This window comes from Lycorma delicatula, chromosome 1, assembly GCF_047948215.1.
Source record: "Lycorma delicatula isolate Av1 chromosome 1, ASM4794821v1, whole genome shotgun sequence".
Classification (NCBI taxonomy): Eukaryota; Metazoa; Arthropoda; class Insecta; order Hemiptera; family Fulgoridae; genus Lycorma; species Lycorma delicatula.
In genome coordinates this window covers 340,126,436-340,151,032 of record NC_134455.1, presented here as the reverse complement: position 1 = coordinate 340,151,032, position 24,597 = coordinate 340,126,436, and the positions used below count along the sequence as shown (strand labels likewise).

Genomic DNA, 24,597 nt, shown 5'->3' with positions numbered 1-24,597 from the left:
TGCAGTGCTACAATTTATTCCATTCTTAAAGTAAAATTTAATGCAGATTCATTGTTCCTTTTTTCCGTAAGTTAAAGTGCCAACCATACAAAAACACGTGTAGTCTTTTCAAAAGCCAACAATAAACTAAGCATCCGATATGGCTACTAACATATATATATTACGAACAAATAGACCAACACAACAAAAAAAAATTATGACAATTGGACTTATACAGCACAAAAAATTTCATGTATCTAATGATCAAACCATGTATATTCTCCTTAAACTAAAATACCATACTTAATACAAAGGCCATGGATGAAATGGGAATGGCAAAAATCAAATGCACTTTTTTAAATTGATCGTCTTATATTTTATTATAACTTTGTTTTTGCCCTTACAAACAACAACTGATAAAACTTCAGGATGTAGCAGTCACTATAACACAAATAAATTTAAAATTTTTACAAAGAACTTAGATGATTTCACTAATAAAATTCATAACTTTAATTACTAATATATTTTGAAAGACTGCTTATATAAATATGTACACAGGTATCCCTTGATTTACGCGAATATGACATACAATAATCTCATCAAATGCAATTTTAACCCAAATTAACAGAAGGGTATCTGGAACTGCACCTGATTTTTTTATTAAGTTTAAGCAAAAACCATGACTGCCTACAAATTTACAGCTAACAATTTATTAACATATTACAAAATCAAAGCCCCTTGATGGTCCAGAACTTATAAATTCAAGGCCCCTTTGAAGTAATCCATTTATCACAGTTTTAAAATAAAAAAAATATGCTTAAAATAAATATGCATTTTAACTAAATTATTCAACACTTACATAATACAATACTATGAATCAAAGCACAATGTATTTATTTTATTATGATGCATAACTTAGCTGTGTAGATTTAATTCTGTTATAATACACATGATTAATGAACATAACTATAGTTTATTATTAAAAATTAATTAAAAGAGTAATCGGCGGTTTTAATTTATTCTATAGTCAAAAAAAAAAAAAAAAATAAATAAATAATAAATTCATAAGATTCTAGCATTCTAAATAAATAATTCAGTTAAAATTCTTTCATGTATATAAACACAAACAATTTTCTACAAGTACTAAAATAACTTACCATATTTTAACTAAGTTAAAAATATATATTTCTTCACACAAGTATAATAAAATAAAAACAATAAGAAAAAGATTAAAAGAGATGCTTATCAATTGTTTCAACAAAGAGAAGTGATTGAGCAAACCTTTGGCCAAAATAGTAAACAATGAGAATACATAACACCTAATGCTGTCCCTCCTTGATTTTTCTTGTTTTTAAAATGTATACGTTACCTATTTAATGCATTATACATTAAGTATATAAATAAAATTAACAGTGAAATACAGTACACTCCCAGCTTAATTTGAGATAACATTTTGAAAGTTTACAGTATATTTGGTAGCTTTGGCACTATAACTCAACATACTGCAATGACAAAGCACTAACACCGAGGCTCTCAAACTGTGGGGTGCAAGAAAGTTTGAAAAATCAATATTATGTTAGTAAAACTGTTAAAATAAACTTTTAAAATAAAATCTGTTAATTTCAAATGTATTGGATTAAAGACACAAATATATGAGTTTTCACAATTGATCAAAAAGATTCGTTTTTGTAAAACATAAAATTTTTAATAAGCATCTCCACTTACTTCATTTAAAAACTTTAGTTGAATACAATATAGTTTTAGAGAAATGTATTATTATTATTAAGTAAGTTTAATATGATGACCTGTCCTTTTAGCATTGCAATACTGATTTAACATACAATTCAGTGTCCAATATTAAACCACGTTTACAGTGTAGAGGTTATACATTGTGCAAAATGAATTAGATATTTCATTTGGTAGTAAGTTTTGGCTGTGTGTTTACTTTATTTTAATCATATGTTAAAAAATGAAGAAATTTTTGATAAATGTTCAAAGTAGTGAGTGTACATCAAGCAACCATAATCAAATTTCAAGGGATGACACATCAGTAGGGTGAACACAAACGAGTCACTTCAAATTCAATTGATTTGAACTGTAATTTACATTCAATTTTAATTTGGAGCGACTCAAGCAAGCACTTCAAATTCATTGTGGAATGCAAAATAAAAAAGGGATGACAACAATTATTTATCTGAAGGATTTACTAAAATTGCTATCAATGGTGAAGATCGGCCTCAATGTGTAGTTTGCTTGACTGTATTAGCATCTGATAGCATGAAACCTAACAAATTACAGAGGCATTTAGAAACAAAACTTGCAGAACTAGTAAAAAACCTAAAGAATACTTTGCTCGCAAGCTGAATAGCTTTAAATCTACTCAACAAACATTTAAAAAAATGACAACTGTGACTTCCACAGCTCTTTTGGCATCTTTTAAGATGCCAAAGATCATAAAATTGGCAAATTTAAAAAGCCACACACAATAGGCGAAATTCTTCTTACCAGCAGCTGTTATTATTTCTACAATGTTCGGAGATGGCTTTGCACAACTAAAATCCATCTCTCTTACTAATGACACTGTGGCATGGCGAATATCAGATATTTTTGAAGATCTGAATGAGAAATTAATGGAAAAACTAAAAAAAAAAAAAAACAAACTAATTTTGGTCTTCATGTTGCTGAAACAACTGATAAACACACACATTCTCACTTATTGGCTCGTAAGATTTATTGATAGATGTTCAAGAAGAAATGCTTTTTTGTGAGCTATTACCACCAACACTACTGAAGTTGTTAAGATTATTAACAACTTTTTTAAGGAAAATAATATGCAATGGTAGACATGCATTGGGTTATGCATGGATGGTGCCAGGGCTATGACAAGACAATACATTGAACTTCAAGGTTTGGCCAAAGCTATTGTCATAAACATCAAATGAAACCATTGGATTGTTCACAGAGAAACCATTGGTTGTTCACTAACTTTGAAAGACTCGAATCCAAGCTTAAATGAAGTTCTTCAAGTTGTTAAAACAGTCAATTTAATCAAAGCACAGCCACTCCAATTGAGGTTGTTTACAATTTTGAAGATATGGGTTCAGAACACAAGCATTACTGTTTCACATTGAAGCTCAATGGCTATTAAGGCGATATGTTTTAAGTAGAATATCTGAACTTAGAAATGAAGTGTTTATGTTTTCAAGAGATTGCAACCAACCTTCAGCAGAATTATTCTGCATACAGAGTTCCTCTTATGCTAGCCTACCTTGCAGATATTTTTGCAAAACTGAACATTTTGAATAAGTCTTTGCATAGGGAATATTCTTCTTACCCAGAATGAAAAAGTACGAGTACAAAGTCGCTGTGGGAAGCTGCTGTGAAAAAAGCTAATGAGCCTTTTCCTACATTGCTGAACATGCTGCAGGAAGTTGAGTGTGAACACCTTCCACAAGAGCTTGCTTACAACTTTTTTGGTAAAACATCTTTTGACTCTACAAAAAGAATTTGATGGGTATTTTTATGAAGACCAACCATTTTATTGGACAAAGCACCATTTCAAGAGCTGAAGGAGACTAGTTCATTGAGTTTGGCAGAACAAGAGCTCATTAATCTTCAATGTGAAGACTAATTAAAAGTAAGATTTGAAAAAGAAAACTCATTGTCAGGTTTCTGGATAAATGTAAAAGAGTACCCAAGTTTGTACAAAAAAGCTATGAGAATGCTAATACTGTTTGCAACTATATATTTATGTGAAACAGCATTTTCTGCTCTTGCATCTATGAAGTCCAAGTATTGTGGAAGATTAGATATCAGCAATGAACTAACAGTTCTTTGAAGAAAAAACAAGCCCATTCACCACATTAGAAGTGTTTACTAGAAGTTTCATGAATTCACATTTTGATTAATTTTTAAAAACGATCACTAAAGAGCATATTATATTTCTTTGTAATTTGTGTTTTAATTTTAATGTTGCTCTTTTAAGTTCTTAAACTGTAAAAGTAAAAGAAATGTAATAGCTCTGTTTGTTTTTACTTTTTTATTAGTCTTAAACATGATTACTGTACATGCTTTTTATGAAAAAAAAAAAATGAATACAGGCACAGTATAACAAAAATATAAGTAAATACATTATTTACAATACCTTAAAAAGGGGGTATGATCTTATGGTACATCATGAGGGGGGGGGACTCTGGCTGAAAAGTTTGAGAACCTCTGCAGTAACGGATTTTCATATAATTTTCTCTGATAATTTTAAATGTTTAACAGCAGATTCATGACTTCTAATATGAAATTGAATTCCATATATTACTTAACTGTATAATCAACACAAAACTCTTAACAATTAATAGTACTTTAAAAATCATGTCTGTTGGGTGCCATAATTAAACAGTCGCCCATGATCTGATGAGAGAAAACTAACTGCAAAAATGGTTAGTAATACTTACTATTAAACAAGAATCTTATACATCACACTTATTGTAGAAAATAAAAAGTGAAGCGATTTCCCATTGCTTTCTTCACAATCCAAATATACTTTTGCATTATTTCTCAAGAGCTTTATGCAGATAATGCAAGCAAAATTTAATGACATTTTCTTTATTTATATTAAAAAAGAAAGAAAAAGAAAACAAAATAATAGTATTTAATTTATAACTTAAGATTAACAAAATAGATACAATACACAAAGAAAAAATCTCAAGCATTATTGAAAACTATAATATCACATAGGCCTTAATGTAACTGTTGTTTTCATCCGAAAGAGGATGTGACATCAAAATCATCCAGTTGCTCTCATGCTAGTAATACAAGAACACTGCAGTAATAACTGGACAATTAATAAAATTAAAGATTACGTGTAGTACTTTTTTTATATACATGATGTTAAAATAATTTTTTCATTCAGAAGTCAAGAAAACAGTAAAATATTCACCCGATAAATAATCATTGTAAGAAAATAAGGAGAGTTTACTGTATTTGAAAATAGAACAAATGTTTGTGTGTTTGTGTATGTATATATATATTTTTTTTTTTTTACTTATTCATTTATCTAATATTATAACCACTGTATTGAAATACTAATTATTAACAATAAAAATTAAAATAAAATATTATACCACCAGTTACAGTTAATAAAGAGTAAGAACATTTACCTAAAGCACTTTATAGCACATTTATCTGTAGCTCTTTCAGAGTTTACAGCTCCATCATCAGCAGACTTTATACTTTTTACAAATTACACATTATATAAATATGTAAAATAAATTATTAAATAGTTTATTAAAATCAGAAAATTAAAAATACCAGACTATATATATAGATTAGTACAGTAATTAAGGTGTTTCTTAAAAATTGAAAATTTAGTATTACCATTTTTATAATTATTACAGTGCTTATCTGAAACCAGTAGAGACAAATAGGTAAGTGTTCTTACTCTTTATGAATTGTACCTGGTGGTATAATTTTCTATTATAACTTTTATTGCTAATAATATACATACAACACATATATTTTGTATATATATTACAATAAAGGACAGCATTGAAGTATAAAACGATTCTCTTATTTCAGGATCTGGCTTAAGTCAGAATATAATTTTTTATTTTAATAAAATAAATTCAATGTTCTATTTATTAAATCATTATTCAATTAAACATAAAATTATGATTTAATGATTATTTAATTAACAAATGACTATATAATATTTTAATCGTGTAATTCTAGGGACACCAATAAAAAATATTAATATACATAAAGTAAAAGTTAATTATGCACGTATGTATATATGTATAATTATGCATTATCTTATAGAATAATTAAAAACAATACTGTATGTATCATTAACAAATGTTCATCTGTTTGACACTGATGATAAGAAAATAAATCTACCGATATTTCACAGATCACACTGAAGATCATTGAAAACTGACATTGTACTTTTTAAAAAAAGATTTTTTATCGATTCACTTTTATCATTTTATAAACTGCATAAACAATAATTTATAAAAACTATAGTACAGTCTCATGTATATTTAAAATTAAAAGTACTCTAATCTACCAACATATTATCTATGTAAGTAAATAAATAATAAATTATAATAAATAAATTAAGTATATGAATAGAATCAACTGACATGATAGATTATTTTAAAATAGATATTTAGATAGATAAATAGATAGGTACGTAGATTGAGATGGTGAATTTATTTATAATATTACTAATTAATAATAATAATAATAATAATACATAATTAATCTATGAACTGGATCTAGGTAGATGTATTTTTTAACACAGGCTGGCAGGATTTCTTTTTGGATCACAGTGGAACAATAGGATATTATTAACTAATAGTATTATTTACTGCTGCCGAATCCTTACTGGAGCGATGAAACCAAGGCGGCAATGGCAATGCACATGAAGATGATCAAGTTATCATCACAGATAACAGCTTATTATGATGATTACAATGAAGGATATGAAGACAATGATAAATATATGCGAAGAACATCGATGATACAACATGAAAACCAGTTGCAATGTCATCGTCGTCAGTGCTCGTGTTCATGTGATGGCCGGGTTCAGAACACTATCACGTGAATTTGACTGGGACGTCGCTCGCAGCAGGGTTACCGCTTCCCTCTCTGGACTGCACTGGACCACTGCTAGTCATTTCCCACGGCCAGCCTTCTTCTTCTTCCGTTTGAAAAAACAGCAACATCTGCAACAGTCCCATTCTTGTCATCCCATGCTGTTCAGTGGTCCCTTAACCGCCTCTCACACTAACCCCAAAAACTCACTCACTACCACCATCATAATAATAAAACTCAACAAAAACAAAACAGAATCAATTTGTCAGAAGTGGACAGTCAGTTTCCCTCCAATACTTTCTTCTTCCGCTTAATGAAACACCAACATCTGTAACAGGGCATGTGTCTCAGATCCTAATTTAAAATTAACCTAGGTTAACTTACTATTTAACCATGGTTAACCCTTCTTACTACCAATGCTGAATAAATTAAATATGGCAATACATTATTTAAAACATTATTTTAAATGAAAAAAATGCATAAAATATGGGATTTTGTTGCACTAGAAAGTAATAATAAACTTATCCCATTTAACTGATCTAAGTGCTGTGAATTATATTATTAAACAAATCTAACAGATTTGGAATCAATGTGTGAATAAATTTACTTAATTATATCTCTTAGAGAAAACAGTTTACTCAACAAATTTAACTTCTAATATCATCTATGGAATTACCACTATTACGTTATCATAAAATTAGGATTTCTGACAATGGTACTTTTGAATTAATAACTTAATACACACTTACATCTGTCGCAAAATATATATAACTTTCTTTAAAGGGACGATAAGCACTTTAAAAAATTAGATACATGGAGCTCAAAATTAAAATTTAGCAAACAGAAAGGGATGGGAAATTGCAGATAAGAGTAAAGAAATAAAGATTCGAGTACCAGAAGAGATGTGAAATAAAAAAAAATAGAATCGTAGAACAAAACCCTAATACCAGAAATGACTCCCTAAAAATATAAAAACCAATTTAAAAACATGTAGGTTGAAAAAGCTATCATAATCACTACTGTGAGGGTACAGCATGTGTTTAAATCTGAAGACAACATATAGACAAAAGCTGACATTTAATAATAGTCAAAGTAATCAAAGTAACAAACTCCTCAACATATTTTTCCATCCACTGTGAAAGTATATAATAAAATCAAATTATTATACAAACAATAAACTTCAAATTTCTTTAAAATGAGGTCATACTTCAATCATTTGATCATTATGCATAATATTTACTACGTAACGTATAACAATGTACTACACCAGTAATTAACTGTTTGGGTAATAATGAGATTTTATTATAAACTTTCATAACTGATAGAAAAATGTTGAGGAGTTTGTTACTTACTTAGGCTTTCATTTAACGCCATCTTGCATACCATCTTTAAATTTAAATATGGACATTGTGCCATCACAGCAGTGATTACGATGCTTTTTCAATCTACTCTGATAGAAATAACTCATTTAGAGAGGGAAAAAATTGTTACCTGGACTTTTTTAAGTGTAAATGGTAAAGGGGCTTATAATAAACATAAAAGTAAATGCATGAGCAGGGATGGAGGAGGGTTGGTTTGGGAGGGTTGAAAAGGGTGGAAAATGGTATTAATGCAATTTCTGGCAAAAGTTGACGTCAAAAAATTTGTGGCTATTTAAGACACAGAAAGGTATACTTTCACCAAGTTTTAAATTAAATTATATTTGAGGAAATGAAAAATAAAAGATTTTTTGCATTTTTCTCAGAAATTTTGAGGTTCTGTTAAAAAGTGACCTCTACAAAATTTGTAGATTTTTGCATTATCTACAAATGTGTATTGGACAATTTCTTTTTCAACCACCCCCAAAATCACCCCTCCACCACCTCTGTTCATGCATTTATTTTTTTACGTTTATTAATAAGTCCCTTTACCATTTCCACTTATAAAAGTCCAGGTAACAATTTTTTTTGTCTAAGTATAATTTGGTTGCACCAAGTACTATATGTTATTTGATAACTGTAGTTGTAAGTTAGATGTGCAGTTAAGAAATTATGAAAAAAAACTTAACAAAAATTGAATTATACCTACTGCTACAAAAAGATTTCCAGTGACCACATATATGTTCACTACAAATAATCTGAATTAAGCAAAATAAACTAATTTTTTTTATCTAATCCAAAACTTATATAAAAATTATGTTTTTAGTGTTGTGTTGCAATACCCAGATTTTAAAGTTCCAAAATTCCACATTTATCAGTTTATACATATAATCTGGATGCCACAATGCTCATTTCAAGACTAAATGAACTCATTAGTCATGGTCTGCAGATTTCAGGAGGTAATTTTTATGACTTTACATGTAGTTAACATAATGCTGAAACCTTCATTCCTCATGATCATTATGTTGTTATGTATGATCTCCAAAACTATTTTTTTAAACAATATATTTTTTAATAATTTTTTTTTTAAATTAACTAGTAAGAAGGTCTTTCTGCCCAACCAAAAGCCATAATATTTGAAAACTATAATTTCTACAATATTTTATACAATAAATTTCTAACCCGATGAAAAAAAAATTCTAACAGTTATTTTTATTTTTACATTTGTTGGTGATGTTGGATTTTTCATTTCTGGAAATGAAAGTGAAGAGCTACATATTATACTTCAGCAAGTGTACAAGTTGTTTAGCAGCTGCAGATTGACAACAGCAGTAAATCTTGGCTACAACATGTTGCCCAGCACAAATAATAATCGTAATGTTTTAGCTTACCTTGAATCACAATTTATGATTATGAAGGAAAGGAACCATAACATTTTTCCCCATTTCTCTAGACTTAAACCCTGCTCCTTGAAGGCTTCAAATAAACAGCACTATTTGTTGGTATTACTGACTATAACTGTAGGTTGCAAAAGCAACCTTTACGCTGATTTTAATTGTCCACACTTTCATTTTAATTCAACCTATATCATTAGTCCTGAGACACTATACAATTACAGAACCAATTTTAAAAGTATTCAGTTTAAAACAATAATAAATATATGTGAGAGGTGTAAATAAATAAGAATATTTGATCTAATATGCAAGAATTAAAATGAAAAAAAAACCAGTAACAAAAATCACAACTAAACAGCATTTACAGGGTAACCTGTTTGAAAATTAAATACTATTTAGATAAACCCCTATAAAACAAATATGAATACAAGCACAAAATCTTTTGAAGTCCTTTCGATTTCAAAATCCAAATACTGAAACTAACATAATACATTGAACAAATTATTTTAAATGCATTTTAACACACACACACACACATATATTAATAATCATCACATTAAACACTATTTTTTAATATCCCATATTTTATACAAATCATCAATATGAAGGTTTATCTATATATTAATGGACCTGTGAAAAAACACAATAAAGAAATCCAAAAGTAATGCTGGAGTAACAACTATTAAATTCAGAACACTTCAGAATATAGCATTACTTTGTGATGTAATGTTACCTTCTTTTAATAATAATCTCCATTCCTTTTAATTATAAATGATTATAAACAAAAAATTTTTTTTCCTTACATGAAGATAAACATTAATTATTTTAGTTCTCTTTTACAAAATGCTTCTCATTGTTTTGAACTGATACATTTCATAACATTTATGAACGTTTTTCTTTCATATGTAATACAGATTCTGATTAGAAATTACAACTAACTAGCACATTCTTTTGCTACAGTAAAAACAAAGCATATGTTCTTTGGATTTTTGCAATAGAATTTTGAAATAGAAATATTACCTTGTTATTATAATTTATTACCTTAGTAAAAGGTGGAATACAATTGTAAAAAAAAAAATGAATTAATGATAGTTTCAAATCAATGCACTTGATAAAGATTAATATGTTTATTATGCAATCTTCTTCTTGTGATCAGTGATGTATGTAAGACAATAGTTACAAGGGGAGACAAATAGGTGGGGGGATATTACTCACAATAGACCTATAAGTACTTGTCACACTTTTTTTCGCAGCAAAGGAATTAACTGCTAAACATGACAAAAGCATTTCATTCAAAGCTAAAAAGTCAACTGCCACAAAAAGGTTTTATTTTTTGTACTGCAGAAGGTATATGAAAAATTTTCATTTAAGAAAGATTTAAAATATGTTTTAGCTGCTGTTTGTCTTCTGTAAACTGATCAAGCACAATTTCTAAAGAAACTTTGTGAATTAAAACCCAAAATATTAAGATTTCAGGTCTTAAAAACTAGTTTTGGTAATAGTAGCTTTTTATTGGGCTTTACCTTCATGATTGGCACTCAGCAACCAAAAAACCTCTACCTGTGGATTCTCAATTTAAAAAAAAATAAATATTCATTATTCTTCTACTATAAATAACAAAGTTAGGGAAGGAAATGTCAAAAAGTTAAAAACATCTTCTTTACTAAACAGTGCCATAAGGATCATCACAAAAATGATTTGAAGCTGTAGGCTTTGCAGAATCAACACATAATGGTGAAGGATAACAGAAATTTTCCTAAAAACACTTGTGTAAACAAATTAGGAAACACTGCATTCTAGAAAATTATCTTACACCTTAAATCATTCAAACTTAAATATCATAAAAACTTGGCTGTAGGAATGATAATAGAATCTTCGCCCAGCCAAACTACTCAACTTCCATCTGATTATGAACTTTGTGATATAGAATGTTGATTTATTTTAAATTCTTTTCATACAATACAAACAAATAAACTACTATTACAGATGGAAATTCTAAAATTAAAAAAAATCTGCCAAGGTGGGCAGAGCCTTATGAATCTAAATCTTTTTTTCAATAGAATGCTGGATATCTTAAAAAATCAGATTAAGTTTTGTTGTTAAAAACTTAAAAATGACAAATGTCATTTGTTTCATTTTATATCAGTCAAGTGTTTCAGAATTAATTATATAACATACAGAAGACAGTAAAAAAAACACTAATATTGAAATAACATGTACAATAATGCAATTAATGTGCATGGACACTCTCAACATTTTGGAAATATTCATCTGAACTGTCTCAGCTCTAAATTAAGCATATCTTTAAAATTAAATTAAAAACTGAAGTTATCATACTACAATATTACTTTAAAAATATGGTGACAAAAAAAAAAAAACATTTGAAAACTTTACCATCATTCAAACCAATCAACGTTAAAAAAATAACATAAGAGACAATAAAAAAAAATACATCATTATATTTTGCTCAGGCACGTTAATGAAAATTATAAAGGTAATTTAATAAACAAAACAAACAAATGACAATTACATACGTGACTATAGACTAAATAGGGTATGATTTTTATAAACTACCAACTTAAATTATATTAATAATCATTGCTGACAAAATATTTTACAAAAATATATAAAACCAGAATATTACCAATATAATTATAATTTATACTCACTTAGTTTCGTCTACGATTTCAACTTCTGCCTGTGCAGTTATTGGAGTATTAGAGTGACCAGCAGTAGGATCATCATTAGCCAATTCACCGTTTGTAGAACTTACAACCTTAATAAAAAACATACATACAAATCAATTACAGGTAAACATAAATGAACAGCATATAAATATAAAAGTGTGAATCTATTAATGAAGTGGCACCAAAATCTACAGTTATGTATCTCAAGTCTAAATCATTGTGAAAAAACAATAACTTTTTCTTAATCTGAAAAACAAATATACAAATAACTAATTTCATATTACACCATTTAAAATATAAATAAAAAATATATTTACCGATAAGATTTTTTCTTGAAATCTAATTTTTAAAAAAATGTAACATTAATAACTTCTACAGAGAAAAATAAATTTCAATGTTATGTCAATTCCTGTGACACCTATTCTATTGAACGAAATGACACAAACTATTTATTAAATCTATCAATACTTTCTTAAATAAACTATCTACATTTTTATATCAGTCACTTTATTTTATTTGATTTATTTTCAAAATAGAACCCACAATCAAAATCAAACAAGTAAACATAAATATTATAGAAAGCTGCAAATCAAATCAAAGCACTGTTCAGTTAGGTGTACTTCCGCCTCTGAGATATAACTTTAACAGTTCATACAGCAAGGTCCATAAACATAATAAAAACTGTTTATACTCCCCTTACTATATTAATTAATGAAAGCCACTACTTTTTTACTACATCTACAATTCAATTTTTGCAAACATTTTTGCATATGTGTCATATGTAATTGAATTGTTGACCTTTACTTCTTAATGATCGACTGACATTGGTCTGCATCACTGAGGATTTCTATGAAGAGTTGTTTATACATGTTGTTGATATTCAAACTTTGCGTAGTATAAATCTAAATGAAATGCTTGCTGTATCTCAGTGCTGTTTTTTCATCCACTTCTCCACAACCTTTTGGATAGATGTTGCTGGTTGGGCCCATGAATTTGACTTACAAATGTCAGAGCCTGCCAATTCAAATGTAGTGGCCAGTAAGGTCACCATGAATCGTAATGATAGATTCCTAGTGTTGGTTTGGATAGCATTTGTTGTGCTAAATGAATTATTATGTGAAAAATAATTTGAAGGACACTTTTGTTCATTTGCAAATTCCACAGATATCCACTGGAATGGAGGCATGCAACGAGTATTACTCTCCCTTTCATGAACATGCATTTTTCAACAAAGATCACCACCACCAATTTTTTTAGAGGGCTTTTTCTATATATATATATATACACACACACACACACACACACACACACACACAATATATATATATATATATATATATATATATATATATATATATATTGTGTATCCTGTTATACACACACATATATATATATATCTTGCATGTAATTGTTCCACTTAACAAAACTTGCATAGTAATCTCTAACACCCTTTCACAATAATTCATGTTTTTAAGCTACAGGCATAAATGACATATGTTAAGAAATGAAAAGAATGAATTTTAACTGACTTACTTTTGGGTGGCAAGCTTTTATGTGAAAACTAAACAGCCCTTCATTAAGCAAAAATTACAGTCTGTAGATGGAAAATTATAATAAAAATGGAAATTAGTAAGTTAATTAAAAACTATTTAATTGTCTACTTAGTATGTTTTATGATAAATTCTGAAAATTAATAAAGTGCTAGAAAGAGTATGTGTTTAGCCATAGGTCAGAACACAGCAACCTATATATGCTTTTGGATAAAAACTTGCTAGAAATCATAGACAACTGACTTTTTTCCAGTCAAACTCTCTTTTAACAGACAATAATCAAACAAAATATGCTAATTAGTAATAAACTAGCTGTACCCTATTTGCAAAGAAATGATGTCTAATTTTACCGTCGGACATCTTTTCCTCAATGAAATGGCTATCTTGCAGTAACCTCAATAACAACATTCACTAACTTCTCTTGTGGAGGTCGACACACTGGCATTGTCACCATTATTTATTGTAGTCTAGCTCAATCAGCTTGATTGAGCTAGACTGTAGGGAAGCTTTCCCTACAGTTAATTATATATGATTTATCAATTTTTAAAACAGATAAAACAACAGTGTCACTGACTGAAATTTGGGTGGTGATACACACAAATATAAACCCAACATGTCATGTTTTGGACTTTCAAAGTATGACGCAAGGGGTATCTGTATATGGAGTTAATGCAGTGAATGAAAGTAAACTTGCTGCTAAGAAAATTTACACAACACATTTTTAATCTCCCATCATAAAATTCAGACTTAGCTCCAAGTGACTTCCAACTGAAAGAAGTTGTCATGTAGGACTTAAATTGACTGCAAACAAAGGTGTAAAATGAGGAAATTCTAATTCTCATAGACAAAATGCCTCTATGTTGGTAATGACTATATATAAAGTAGGCCTATGATAAGCAGTTTTAATGTAAAAAATGTAATAATGTATAACTGCAATATTTTCATGTTAAAAATTGTTATAATTAAGAGCTTTGATTGCAAGATGATTCTTGAGTTAATGGGCTGATAAATTTCCATCTAGATATAATTTATTTATGCAGGGTGGAGCAGAAGGGGACTCATTAACAGAATACTTGCAATAAAATCAAATATTTGTAGCAAGTTCTAACAGAATTAAATATAGAATCTAGGCACTATGAAAAATAATTATTTATGTACTCCAATATTAGAAATTTTAACTTTATTTATACTGAACTTAAAATTATCTAAAAATATAAATTTTTACAAGAAATGTTGTTCTGTTATATGAAAACTGGTATATCAGGAATGTTTAAATTACCATAAAGATGAAGATTATCAACTGGTCATTTTACATCGTGGTTGAGGTATTGCAATGTATAAAAAAAATTTATTAAGGATTTTTTTATAAACAAGAAACAAAACAAATTACACCATTACTAAAACATGGATGAAGATAATGCTCAGGAAGCTGTCCCAACTTATCAAGTATCAAGGAACATAAGCAAAATGTATCATCTAAATTTATTCACTCTACATTTCTAAGAATAATGTGTATTGAAAGCATTACAATTCATAACTTAAAAATCATACTAATTTCAATTATTATGTAATTATTTTTAAAATAACAATTTACAAATCTTAATTCCTACAGCCTCTAAAGCATATTGTAAGTATAAAAAACCATTTTAGGCTATAGTAATTTAGTTTTTGATTGGTCAATACTACAATAGTAATATACTACCTGAAGGATCACAATAATAAAGACCACCTGTTTGGGAGCAAGTGAATCTCCGCCAAAAAGTCAAACACAACAGTGAAAAAAAACCACAAGAAAACCAGAACCCAGTTATTTACAGTAATAGTTAAAAGTTATTTACAGCTTGTTATTAAAGGTCATGATAACCAATAATACCCGCTTTATTAAGCATTTCTCTTTATATAAACACTATTTTCACTATTAAATATTCATTAATTGACATTTACATGTGTTTACTTTTTTCTCATCATGCAAAATGAAACTACCATTTTTCTTTTTCTCTAACAGTAAGCAAATGTAAATTTCATCAAATGGCGCAACATTATTAGGGTTTGGAAATAGTAGGATATGTATCAAAAGGCTATTATGAAAAAACTGTTTAATATATTATACGTGTATATATAAGAATATGAATATAATATAATGATAATGAAGAATTAATAATTATTAACAAAAATAATAAAGGTAATTATGTTTTTTTAGTATTATTATGATGAAGGTAAACAATAAAATTACTGCTAAATTACAATTAGATGGTCTATGAAAAGATAATTTCCAGTTAAGGGAAATAATAGAAATATGATATTTATTATTACTAAATAATAAATAAGTACAATTAATAAATAATACAACATATGAAATAAGTGTTTTCAAGTTTGAAGACCAATGGTTTTGTTGTTCACATCAGTAGACAACAGTCATTGTTGGGAATGTAAGGAAATCAACAACTACGTCTGAAGGTAATTTTTCATGTATTGTATTAATTGTTTTATTAAACTGATCTACAAAAACATTGTTTTTTATTTATTTTATAAAAATAAATTAGTGAAAGGCACCATAAATTAATCTAAAAACACTGTTTTTAATTTATGTTATCATATGGATCAGGTTTCCAGTTATTGAATTGTATATTTAGGGTCGAATCTGAAAGCCAGTAATTATTTTCACAGCGCTTTGATAGTATATGTCATGTTGAAAATGAGCAGTACCATATCAGTTTCCTGTTATAGCTATCAATTTCTGTTAAAGGTATTTCATGTTACAAATGATTTAATTTTTCGCAATTGTTTGCCCTGAATTTGAAAAAAATTGATAATACAAAGAAACTGAATAATATGCTACTTTAAACTTCTCTAAAACACAATTCTTTGCTTCAAATGTAGAGAAAAGATATTTAATAAATTAAGTCGTGCAAAAGCTTGAAAAATATTACAAAAATTAATTCGCCACACAACTATTTCAAAATATAATAAACAACTGGTTTATAAAACACAAAAAACAAGCAAGCTATTGAATCGTTAAGAGCAACATATAGAATAATAAATTTAAATAAATTATTTATAATAATAAATTATTTTGTAATTGAAACAGCCCGTTGGCGAGTGAACTTCTATAATTTTTCAATAACAATATAATAAATAGCAAAATAATGTTATTCTAAATAAATGTTGCTCTTAATGATTGAGTAGCTTACTTTTTTACATTTTTTTCTAAACCAGTTGTTTGTTATATTTTGAAACAGTCCTGTGGTGAGTGAATTTTTGTATATTTTTCAAATTTTTGCACGACTTGATCTACTAAATATCTTTTCTCTGTGTTTGAAGCAAAGAATTTTGTTTTAGAGTAGCAAATAGTATAATTCGGTTTCTTTATCTATCAATTTTTCTTGGATTCAGGCAAGTAGTGATTTTTTTAAAAGATATCTTCACACCGTAAGCTTTTTTCAGGGGTTTGTATTATTCACCATTTTTTTTATATCATTCTGGTTTTGTGATAAGGAGATTCACTAATTATTTTACAATGAAGGTGTTTTTTGGTGGATGTGATAATTTTTCAAATGTATCTCATCAGTTTCAAAGGAAAATCAAACATGTCATACCATGGAGCCTATCCTGTGCCAAAGGCCATAAATAACAAATATTTCAGTAAAATTACAAGATGAAATTACAGATAAATTTAAGTAAACACACATTGAAGTATTGTCATTGTACTGAAATGATTGTAGCAATTTAAGAGCTAGGCCAGTAATTTAGAAGACATTAAAGATACGAGTCAATTCTTCTACAGAATCTTATGACATGAATCAAATAACAAATTATAACAGGATGCAACAGTGTGTACTTATTTTCATGGCTTCAATTACAATTCATTATAGCCTCTTACATACACATTCATATCTTATGAGGAAGCGCAAAAAAACAGATCTTGCACAGCAGCCAGATGTTTTTCTTCAAGATTCCAGTATTATGAAAACTAAGTAAAGGAAAAGATTCAAAACAATCCTTTCCTACTAAGGAGAGGATTGTACGCAATTAAAACGATTAACATAACTGATTTCTACTCATGTGATATCACTGTACTGATCTAATTTCACTTTACGTTTTACATTTTCTTTTACAAAGCAATAAATAATTTTTAACAGAAAGTCATGCACAATAACCCAAAATAAAAAACCAGCAACAAAATTCAAACAGAGTAAAATATATCAGAGAAGTATATACTAACTGATTATACTTACAGACATATTCAAAATTCCTTGCACTGCTCTGTACCTTTACCTTATTAAGTCCACCAGTCAGTTTGTGGAATTAATAAGTGTGAAAAACAAACAAAGATGACGATCGATTTGTTTTTTAAAAAGGAAAGTTTTCTTTTTGTTAAGATAAAAACGAGCTGTACTCTACAATTTGTGTCAACACTGTAATATTTACACAAAATGCACTAAAATCTGAAGAAACTTACTATTCTTCATTTATACCTCCAGATGTAAATATAAAACGATAAAAAAGAATCACCAAACGTTTCACTTCTTTTCTCAAGAAAAATTTATGTTGGAATTTATAAAGTTCTTAACATATTTTCTATTCAGAGCAAGCATGGAAATCCCTCAAAAATTTTAAAACCATTCCAGATAATGTACTGTAACTTTTAGGATAAGGTATCAGTCAACTATCTTTTGACAAGAAATAGAATTTCAACCTCTTCTTGGGGGGTGGCCCAGGGGTTATAACTCAAATATTTTAAATGGTAACACACCTTGTGTGATAAATCACTTTAGAGGTCTCTTTAAGACAAGAAAATGGTGTAAATAAAAAGTTGGTATAATGTCTATAACAGAAATGGCGGCAGGATAAAGTTTGGATTTTGAAAATTACTAAATTTAGCAAGTTTAATGTCAAAAATCATCCAACAATTTGAAGAAACTGGGAGCATTTATAAAAGGCGAAAACCAGGGAGGCTTAAATCTTTAACAAAAAATAAGCTCGTTAGAGATTATGCTATAATTTAATGAGAATCCTCATTTCTTGACTTGAAACAGCAGCAGGAGAACATTACATTAGTTAGTTCAGTGATTTGAACATTAAAAAGTAAAGATTTCACATACCCTTCAAAATTTATTTGGTGCAAGAACTTAATGAAGATGACTACAATCAAAGAATTGAGTACTGCGAAATTAAAATGAACAGTATTTGTGCAGATCCTAATTTATTAAAAAAAACATAGCTTTTGGGTGATGAGACCCAATTTTTTTAAATGGTAATGTAAATCACCGTAATTGTCAATACTGGACTGATATTGATCCACACTAGTTTCATGAGGCACATGCACAGTATCCAGTCAAAGTAAATGTACGGGCAGGTATTGTTGGTGTATGATTGATAGGGTTTATATTCATCAATGGAAATTTAAACGCAGTGAAATATGGGGCTTTGTTTCTCAACCATATCGTTCCAAACATTCAAAACGTTGTGGCCCCAAATTCCAAAACACATTCAGTTTCAACAAGATGGTACCCTGTTTCATTTCAGTCTTTGGGTACGTGAAATGTTAAATAATTTTTTTCCTAGAATATGGACTGGCCAAAAGGATCAAATAGAATGGCCAGCAAGATCACGCGACTTGTCACTACTGGATTGCTTTCTATGGGACCACTTCGAAAGTATTGTTTATCATAATAAGCCCCAAGATATCGATGATTTATAAAATAGGATTAAAAAATCAGCACAAAATATTACTGGGGAATAATTGACTAATGCAGTATCATCCTTTTGTAACTGATTGGTACACTGTCAAAAAACAGGAGGAGGAAATTTTGAACATTTTAAAATAAATTTATTCGATAATATCCATTTAACAATCAAATTTTTATACATTTATTTATTTGCAATAACAGTTCCTTAAATTATCAATTTTTTCAAAATCCAAATTTTATACTGCTGCCACTTTGGGAACAAACAAACTTTTTATTTACATCATTTTCCTTGTCTTAAAGGACCTTTAAAATAATGTATATAAAAGGTGTTACCATTTAATATATCTGAAATCTTATGTCTCGTCAAAAGGTTATGTAGTTAATAAGTTGGGAGTAAAACATTTTAAGGATAATACTTATAATTTTCATTTATTCTTATACTGATAAACTCAATGAAGATGGTTAAATTCTAAAATAAATTTTTCTTAGAAATCAATTAAAAATTTAGTGATATACACTTTTTTCATGATACAAGTGGAAGATATTTTCTTTCTCACTTTTCACACTTTAGACACATACATACACACACACATATGTGCGCGTAATCAAACTAATTCTCCCATGTCAAAAATTAACCAGCTCATTTAATCTCTCAGTACAGTATATATTTTTTTAAAGTCTCCGTGTAAATAATCTTATGGATATTCATTATTGAAGTTATTCAACCTCTTTTGATATAATTTTCACTGATTATAAACAATGAAACAGAAATAATGGCTGTTTCTATAACTATGAGCAACTTTGTGAACTTTTATAGAAACATATTGATTTCTTCAAATTTTTACATACAACAATTTCAAAACAAGTCAAAAAGAATATTACCAACATGCCAGCACAACAAAGATAAAAAAAGAGAGAGAGAGAGAGAGAGAGAGAGAGAGAGAGAGAACAGCTATACACTGAGAATTTGTATATGATTCCAACTGAAGTCAAAGCACAGGAAAAATCATTCAAAGTTTTTATTTGTCATAAGTAAAAAAAAAAAAAAAAAGGTAAGAAGACACTTCCCATAAATATTTAAAGCAGCATCTTCTTATTCTCGATTAGGTTAAAATGTTTAATAATTTTAATGCAGCTGTAGAACTAATACAGGCACAGCACTTTGTAAGCAAGGAATGAGAAAATACAAAATACCAGGTGATAAGCAATTGAAAGTAAAGTAAGCATCAATTTATTAATGCTAAAGTAATTCAAATGAATCTAACAATATCATATAAATTTATAATGATCTAAAAATGGTTATATAAGAATTTACCTGAACAGACCCATGTCTGTCTGCTGGAGTCAAATTACCGAGTGTATGGCTTGCCTGTTTTGACACATCTGGCCAGGCTGAGACACCTTTCCCTCCTCCCTATATGAAAAATTATTATAAATAATTTTCTGGTATATATTAGCAAACCAAACGACAAACCAGATAAAAACACTTACAGAAATCTTGAAGAATGATTTAAAAGTAAAAAAATTCCAATACTCTAGATGATAATTAAGCTAAAGAATAAATAAGTCATATTTTATATACATATAAAATTAAATTTTTTATTTATAAAAGTAGTTAAATTAAAATAATCTTTGTATTTAAAATTTACTAATAATATTTAATTAACTGTAATATTTTTTTTTTAATTTCTGGGCTTTAAAATAGCTTCATGTGTATACATGTATAATATTATCATGTTTATCTGGATTCTGTTCAATCAGGAACCAGAAAATCTAGACCATTTGGCATTTATTTTATTTAAAATAAAATTTAAAAAAAACTTATGCATTTGCATAAGTTTTTTTTAAATTTTTTATGAAACTTTACCAATTCCACTCTACTTTTCTAATTTTGGTCTGACTTTTTAACTTCAAATGGGTGCAGCATTATAAAATAAATAGAGTAGAATGGATTCAACTTATTTTTACATATTTCACATCTTAAATTGAGCCTTTGTTGTGGAAATGATTAATTACATTAAATTATCGTTTTATGGAAAACAATAGCCTTGGTATAACCAGAAATAATTAGCATGAATTTTTCCTTGGAACTGAACAAATTATTGCAACTCCTAATAACCTGTTTCTAAGCTCCAATAGTACCACCAAGAAGTGGGTTTTTATTAATTTTATACAATTAATAACTAAGTTTTCAAAAACATAAAATTGACCTATGAAACTTATAAGTTACCATTTTTTGGATTAAAAATTAATTTACAAAGATAATAAACTATTTTTGATATCTACAGAAAATGGAGCATAGAATGCAGTACTTTTGAGGGCAAACTGGGAGCTAGTTGATCTGGAAGCTCATATCCTCAGAAATACTAAAGCTGTCAAAAGAGCAGGTGTATCTGTAAGCCAATTTGTAGAAACAATAATTGAAATTTAGGATATATAGGCTACACTAAAAAAAATTGAAAATAAAATGTAACAGCATTTAAGACTAAAGAAAGTGAATATGACTGAACAATGGAAAATAAAAAACGGAAATAAAAATGTCTGTTAGAAATTAAGTTTAAAAAATGCCCATATAAAAAAAAATAATTATTAATCAATGATGGAGGAAATTCATTACTAAATAATAATAGAGACCAACATCTTAGTCTTTTAAAATACTTGTGAAGGGTACAACATGTTCATGCTGTAACATATTGTGTCTTTCTTGAGATAAATTCTTATAAGCCTACATTAGTAGTGCATTTCAGGATGCACTGGGTAATCTGAAGTAAACTTTTATGTTGTTTATACTGTTTTGAAACAGACTTTTTGCTTGTGATATAGACACTAAAACTAAAATACTTTGTTTAATTTTAAACTAAACACTACATTGAGACACTTGTTCACTAAAATATTCTTTTTAGCATTTTCTGAATACCCTATTAATATCAATTTTTCTTTTACATTTCTTATTTATTTTAATTTACCTTTTGCTAATACTCAGTCTCTGGTGATGATGAATTTAACACTTGAAATCAATCTTAGTTTCAAGTTTTGGGCAGATAATAATGTAAAGCAACTCCCTTTTTATTTTTAATACTCATACAATTAATAAATAAAGACATACAAAACTACTTTCTGTTACAAAATAATGCACTATGATGTACTGCCTCCACTCAAAAGGGGAAAATAACACTAGTGCTTTTTTTTTAATGTTTTATTTTACACTCACAGTAAAATTCTGATTTTGACAATCATAACCCAGCTAATTAAGTAGAATGGTCACAATTTTTCTTAGTGCCCATTAAAATACATTCTAAAGTCAACCACTGTTCTTCTAAAATCAAAAATAAAATTATATTAAATCTGTTAAGAAATAACAGCTACAATTCAAACTCTAAATTCAAAGTGTATCAAATTTAAGTTTTTTGATTTTTTTGGCATATATTGTGAATTTTGTTTTCTTGAGTTCTCCCCTACTTGATTGATACACCTTCTCTCCAATAGCGTTTTCACTTTTAAAAACAATTCTGAAGTGCTTATTTTCAGAGTACTGCTTTCTTAGTTTAAAAATTGCTTTACATCTCTACTGTTACAAATCTTTATTCTTTCAATGCTAATTAGAACTTACGAAAAAATTCTACGAGGAACAAATTAAACAAGTTTAAAAAGTTTGAAAAATGAAAGGAATTATGGTTTCTTTTTTATTATATACATCAACAGCAAATTAAACAACTGTGTATTTCGAACTATAGACGTTGCACTTCCAGAGCAGCATTTGTGTCATGACCCTCTGGCAAAAAATTTGTAATGAAAAACACTCTGAACATAAAACAACTATCAGAACGATTTTGATTGATGAATTTTTATTTTTATGCCCTTTATGAAGAAATGTTTCACTGTGATAACTGGGCTTCGAGATTAATAATGTATCTATCTACATAACTTGTTTGCACCAGTTATGATGAAAGATTCATAAACTGCCATATGTCATGACAACAGCATATCCTAGTCCTTAGTTGGCATATTTTTCTGGCAATGTACCAGCACCCTGATATGGTTCCACTTATATTTAAGTTTTATTTATCCATTCACAGTACTGAGTATGGTTCATTACTCATCAGCATAAGCTTGTTAAATCTTTTGATGCGATTTTAAAAAGTTTTATCTAGTTACGGCAAAAAATTTTAATGTTAATACATTGCATAAGTAAGCAAAATTTGCCAACACAAAATACAAAAAAGAACAAACTAATGACAAATGTCAGTAGCCAGCTATACTTGAGTTCGGATTAAGGTCATTGTTGTCAACTTCATCTTGCTAAAACCAATTTAGCAATATGGAAAAATTTCAGAAACATTCTTTATATTAGGAATAGAATTTTCAGTACTTACATCATTATTCTTAATTATCATTTATAACTGGTCTGAGGACCATTTTATTACTCATAATGTAATATTAAAAATTGATAATAAAAACTAATAGTAATGCATGGCTGAACGCACAAGAATGCATATTAAAAATGTACATATTTTTCTGTGGCCATTACAATAAGAATGGTACTAATTTGAGTGAATTTAAAACAGAAATAATAACAGTATTTTTAATTATGAAATTTCTTAATTTAAATTATGAAATTAATTCTTGATGCTTTATTTATACATAATAAGCAGCAACTGTTTATTATTATTTTTTTATTGCACTGTTTAAACAGTATACAATACAAAAAAAAAGGTATAAAAAAAAAGCTTAAATATAAACAATTTTATATGTTGTCTGCAATGACTACCTGTACAAACCAAATTATATAATATGAGGTGGTTTTAATAACTTACTTCAAAACATATTTTCAGGCATCTTTGGTGGGTACCTATAAATAAAGTTAACTCTATAAAAATACCTGGCAAACACATAAATATAACATGCTTATTGCCACATTTCCTACACAAAATAAATTAAACAAAACAAAGCAAAAATACATCACATTAACAAACACAAAGACTCGCAGAAAATCAATCAATTTTAATAATTTGACATTATCAGAACCAACATAATAAATCATTATATAGATCCCAATCACCAAACACAATGTTCCTGGAACAAACTAAACTGTTCAACACAACAACGTTCTACATTGTTGTAATGGGATGTAGTTTTAAACAAAAATATGATGAATACTTAAAAGCACTCCACAGCAACATAGAGACAACAAATTTGACAACCACCTCATACAAATAAATCACAAATCCAACAAAGTTGTTAATACACATACATTTTAAATGGACAGATAAAACTCAACTCAACTACTTTTAACATTTTTAAAATGCATGAGATGACTAATAAAAAACCATTAACAGCAATTCAGTTGACAC

The 24,597-nt window shown here is 28.2% G+C and overlaps 1 protein-coding gene across 5 annotated transcripts in view; it reads right to left on the bottom strand.

The window, feature by feature from the left end:
* Positions 1–331: 331 nt before the first annotated feature.
* The window catches only part of gish (casein kinase I gish), a 179,781-nt gene continuing 155,515 nt past the window's right edge, over positions 332–24,597 (bottom strand). For 2 of the 5 annotated variants that reach the window (XM_075382292.1, XM_075382287.1), the window contains 3 exons: positions 20,562–20,660; positions 11,989–12,095; positions 332–6,698 (listed from right to left, as the gene is read on the bottom strand). In XM_075382292.1, coding sequence (XP_075238407.1) covers positions 6,647–6,698; positions 11,989–12,095; positions 20,562–20,660 — 258 coding nt within the window. In that variant the 3' untranslated portion in view covers positions 332–6,646. Of the gene's footprint in view, positions 6,896–11,984; positions 12,096–20,561; positions 20,661–24,597 lie in introns of those variants that run through there. The other 3 variants (XM_075382289.1, XM_075382290.1, XM_075382291.1) reach the window with 3 other exon arrangements.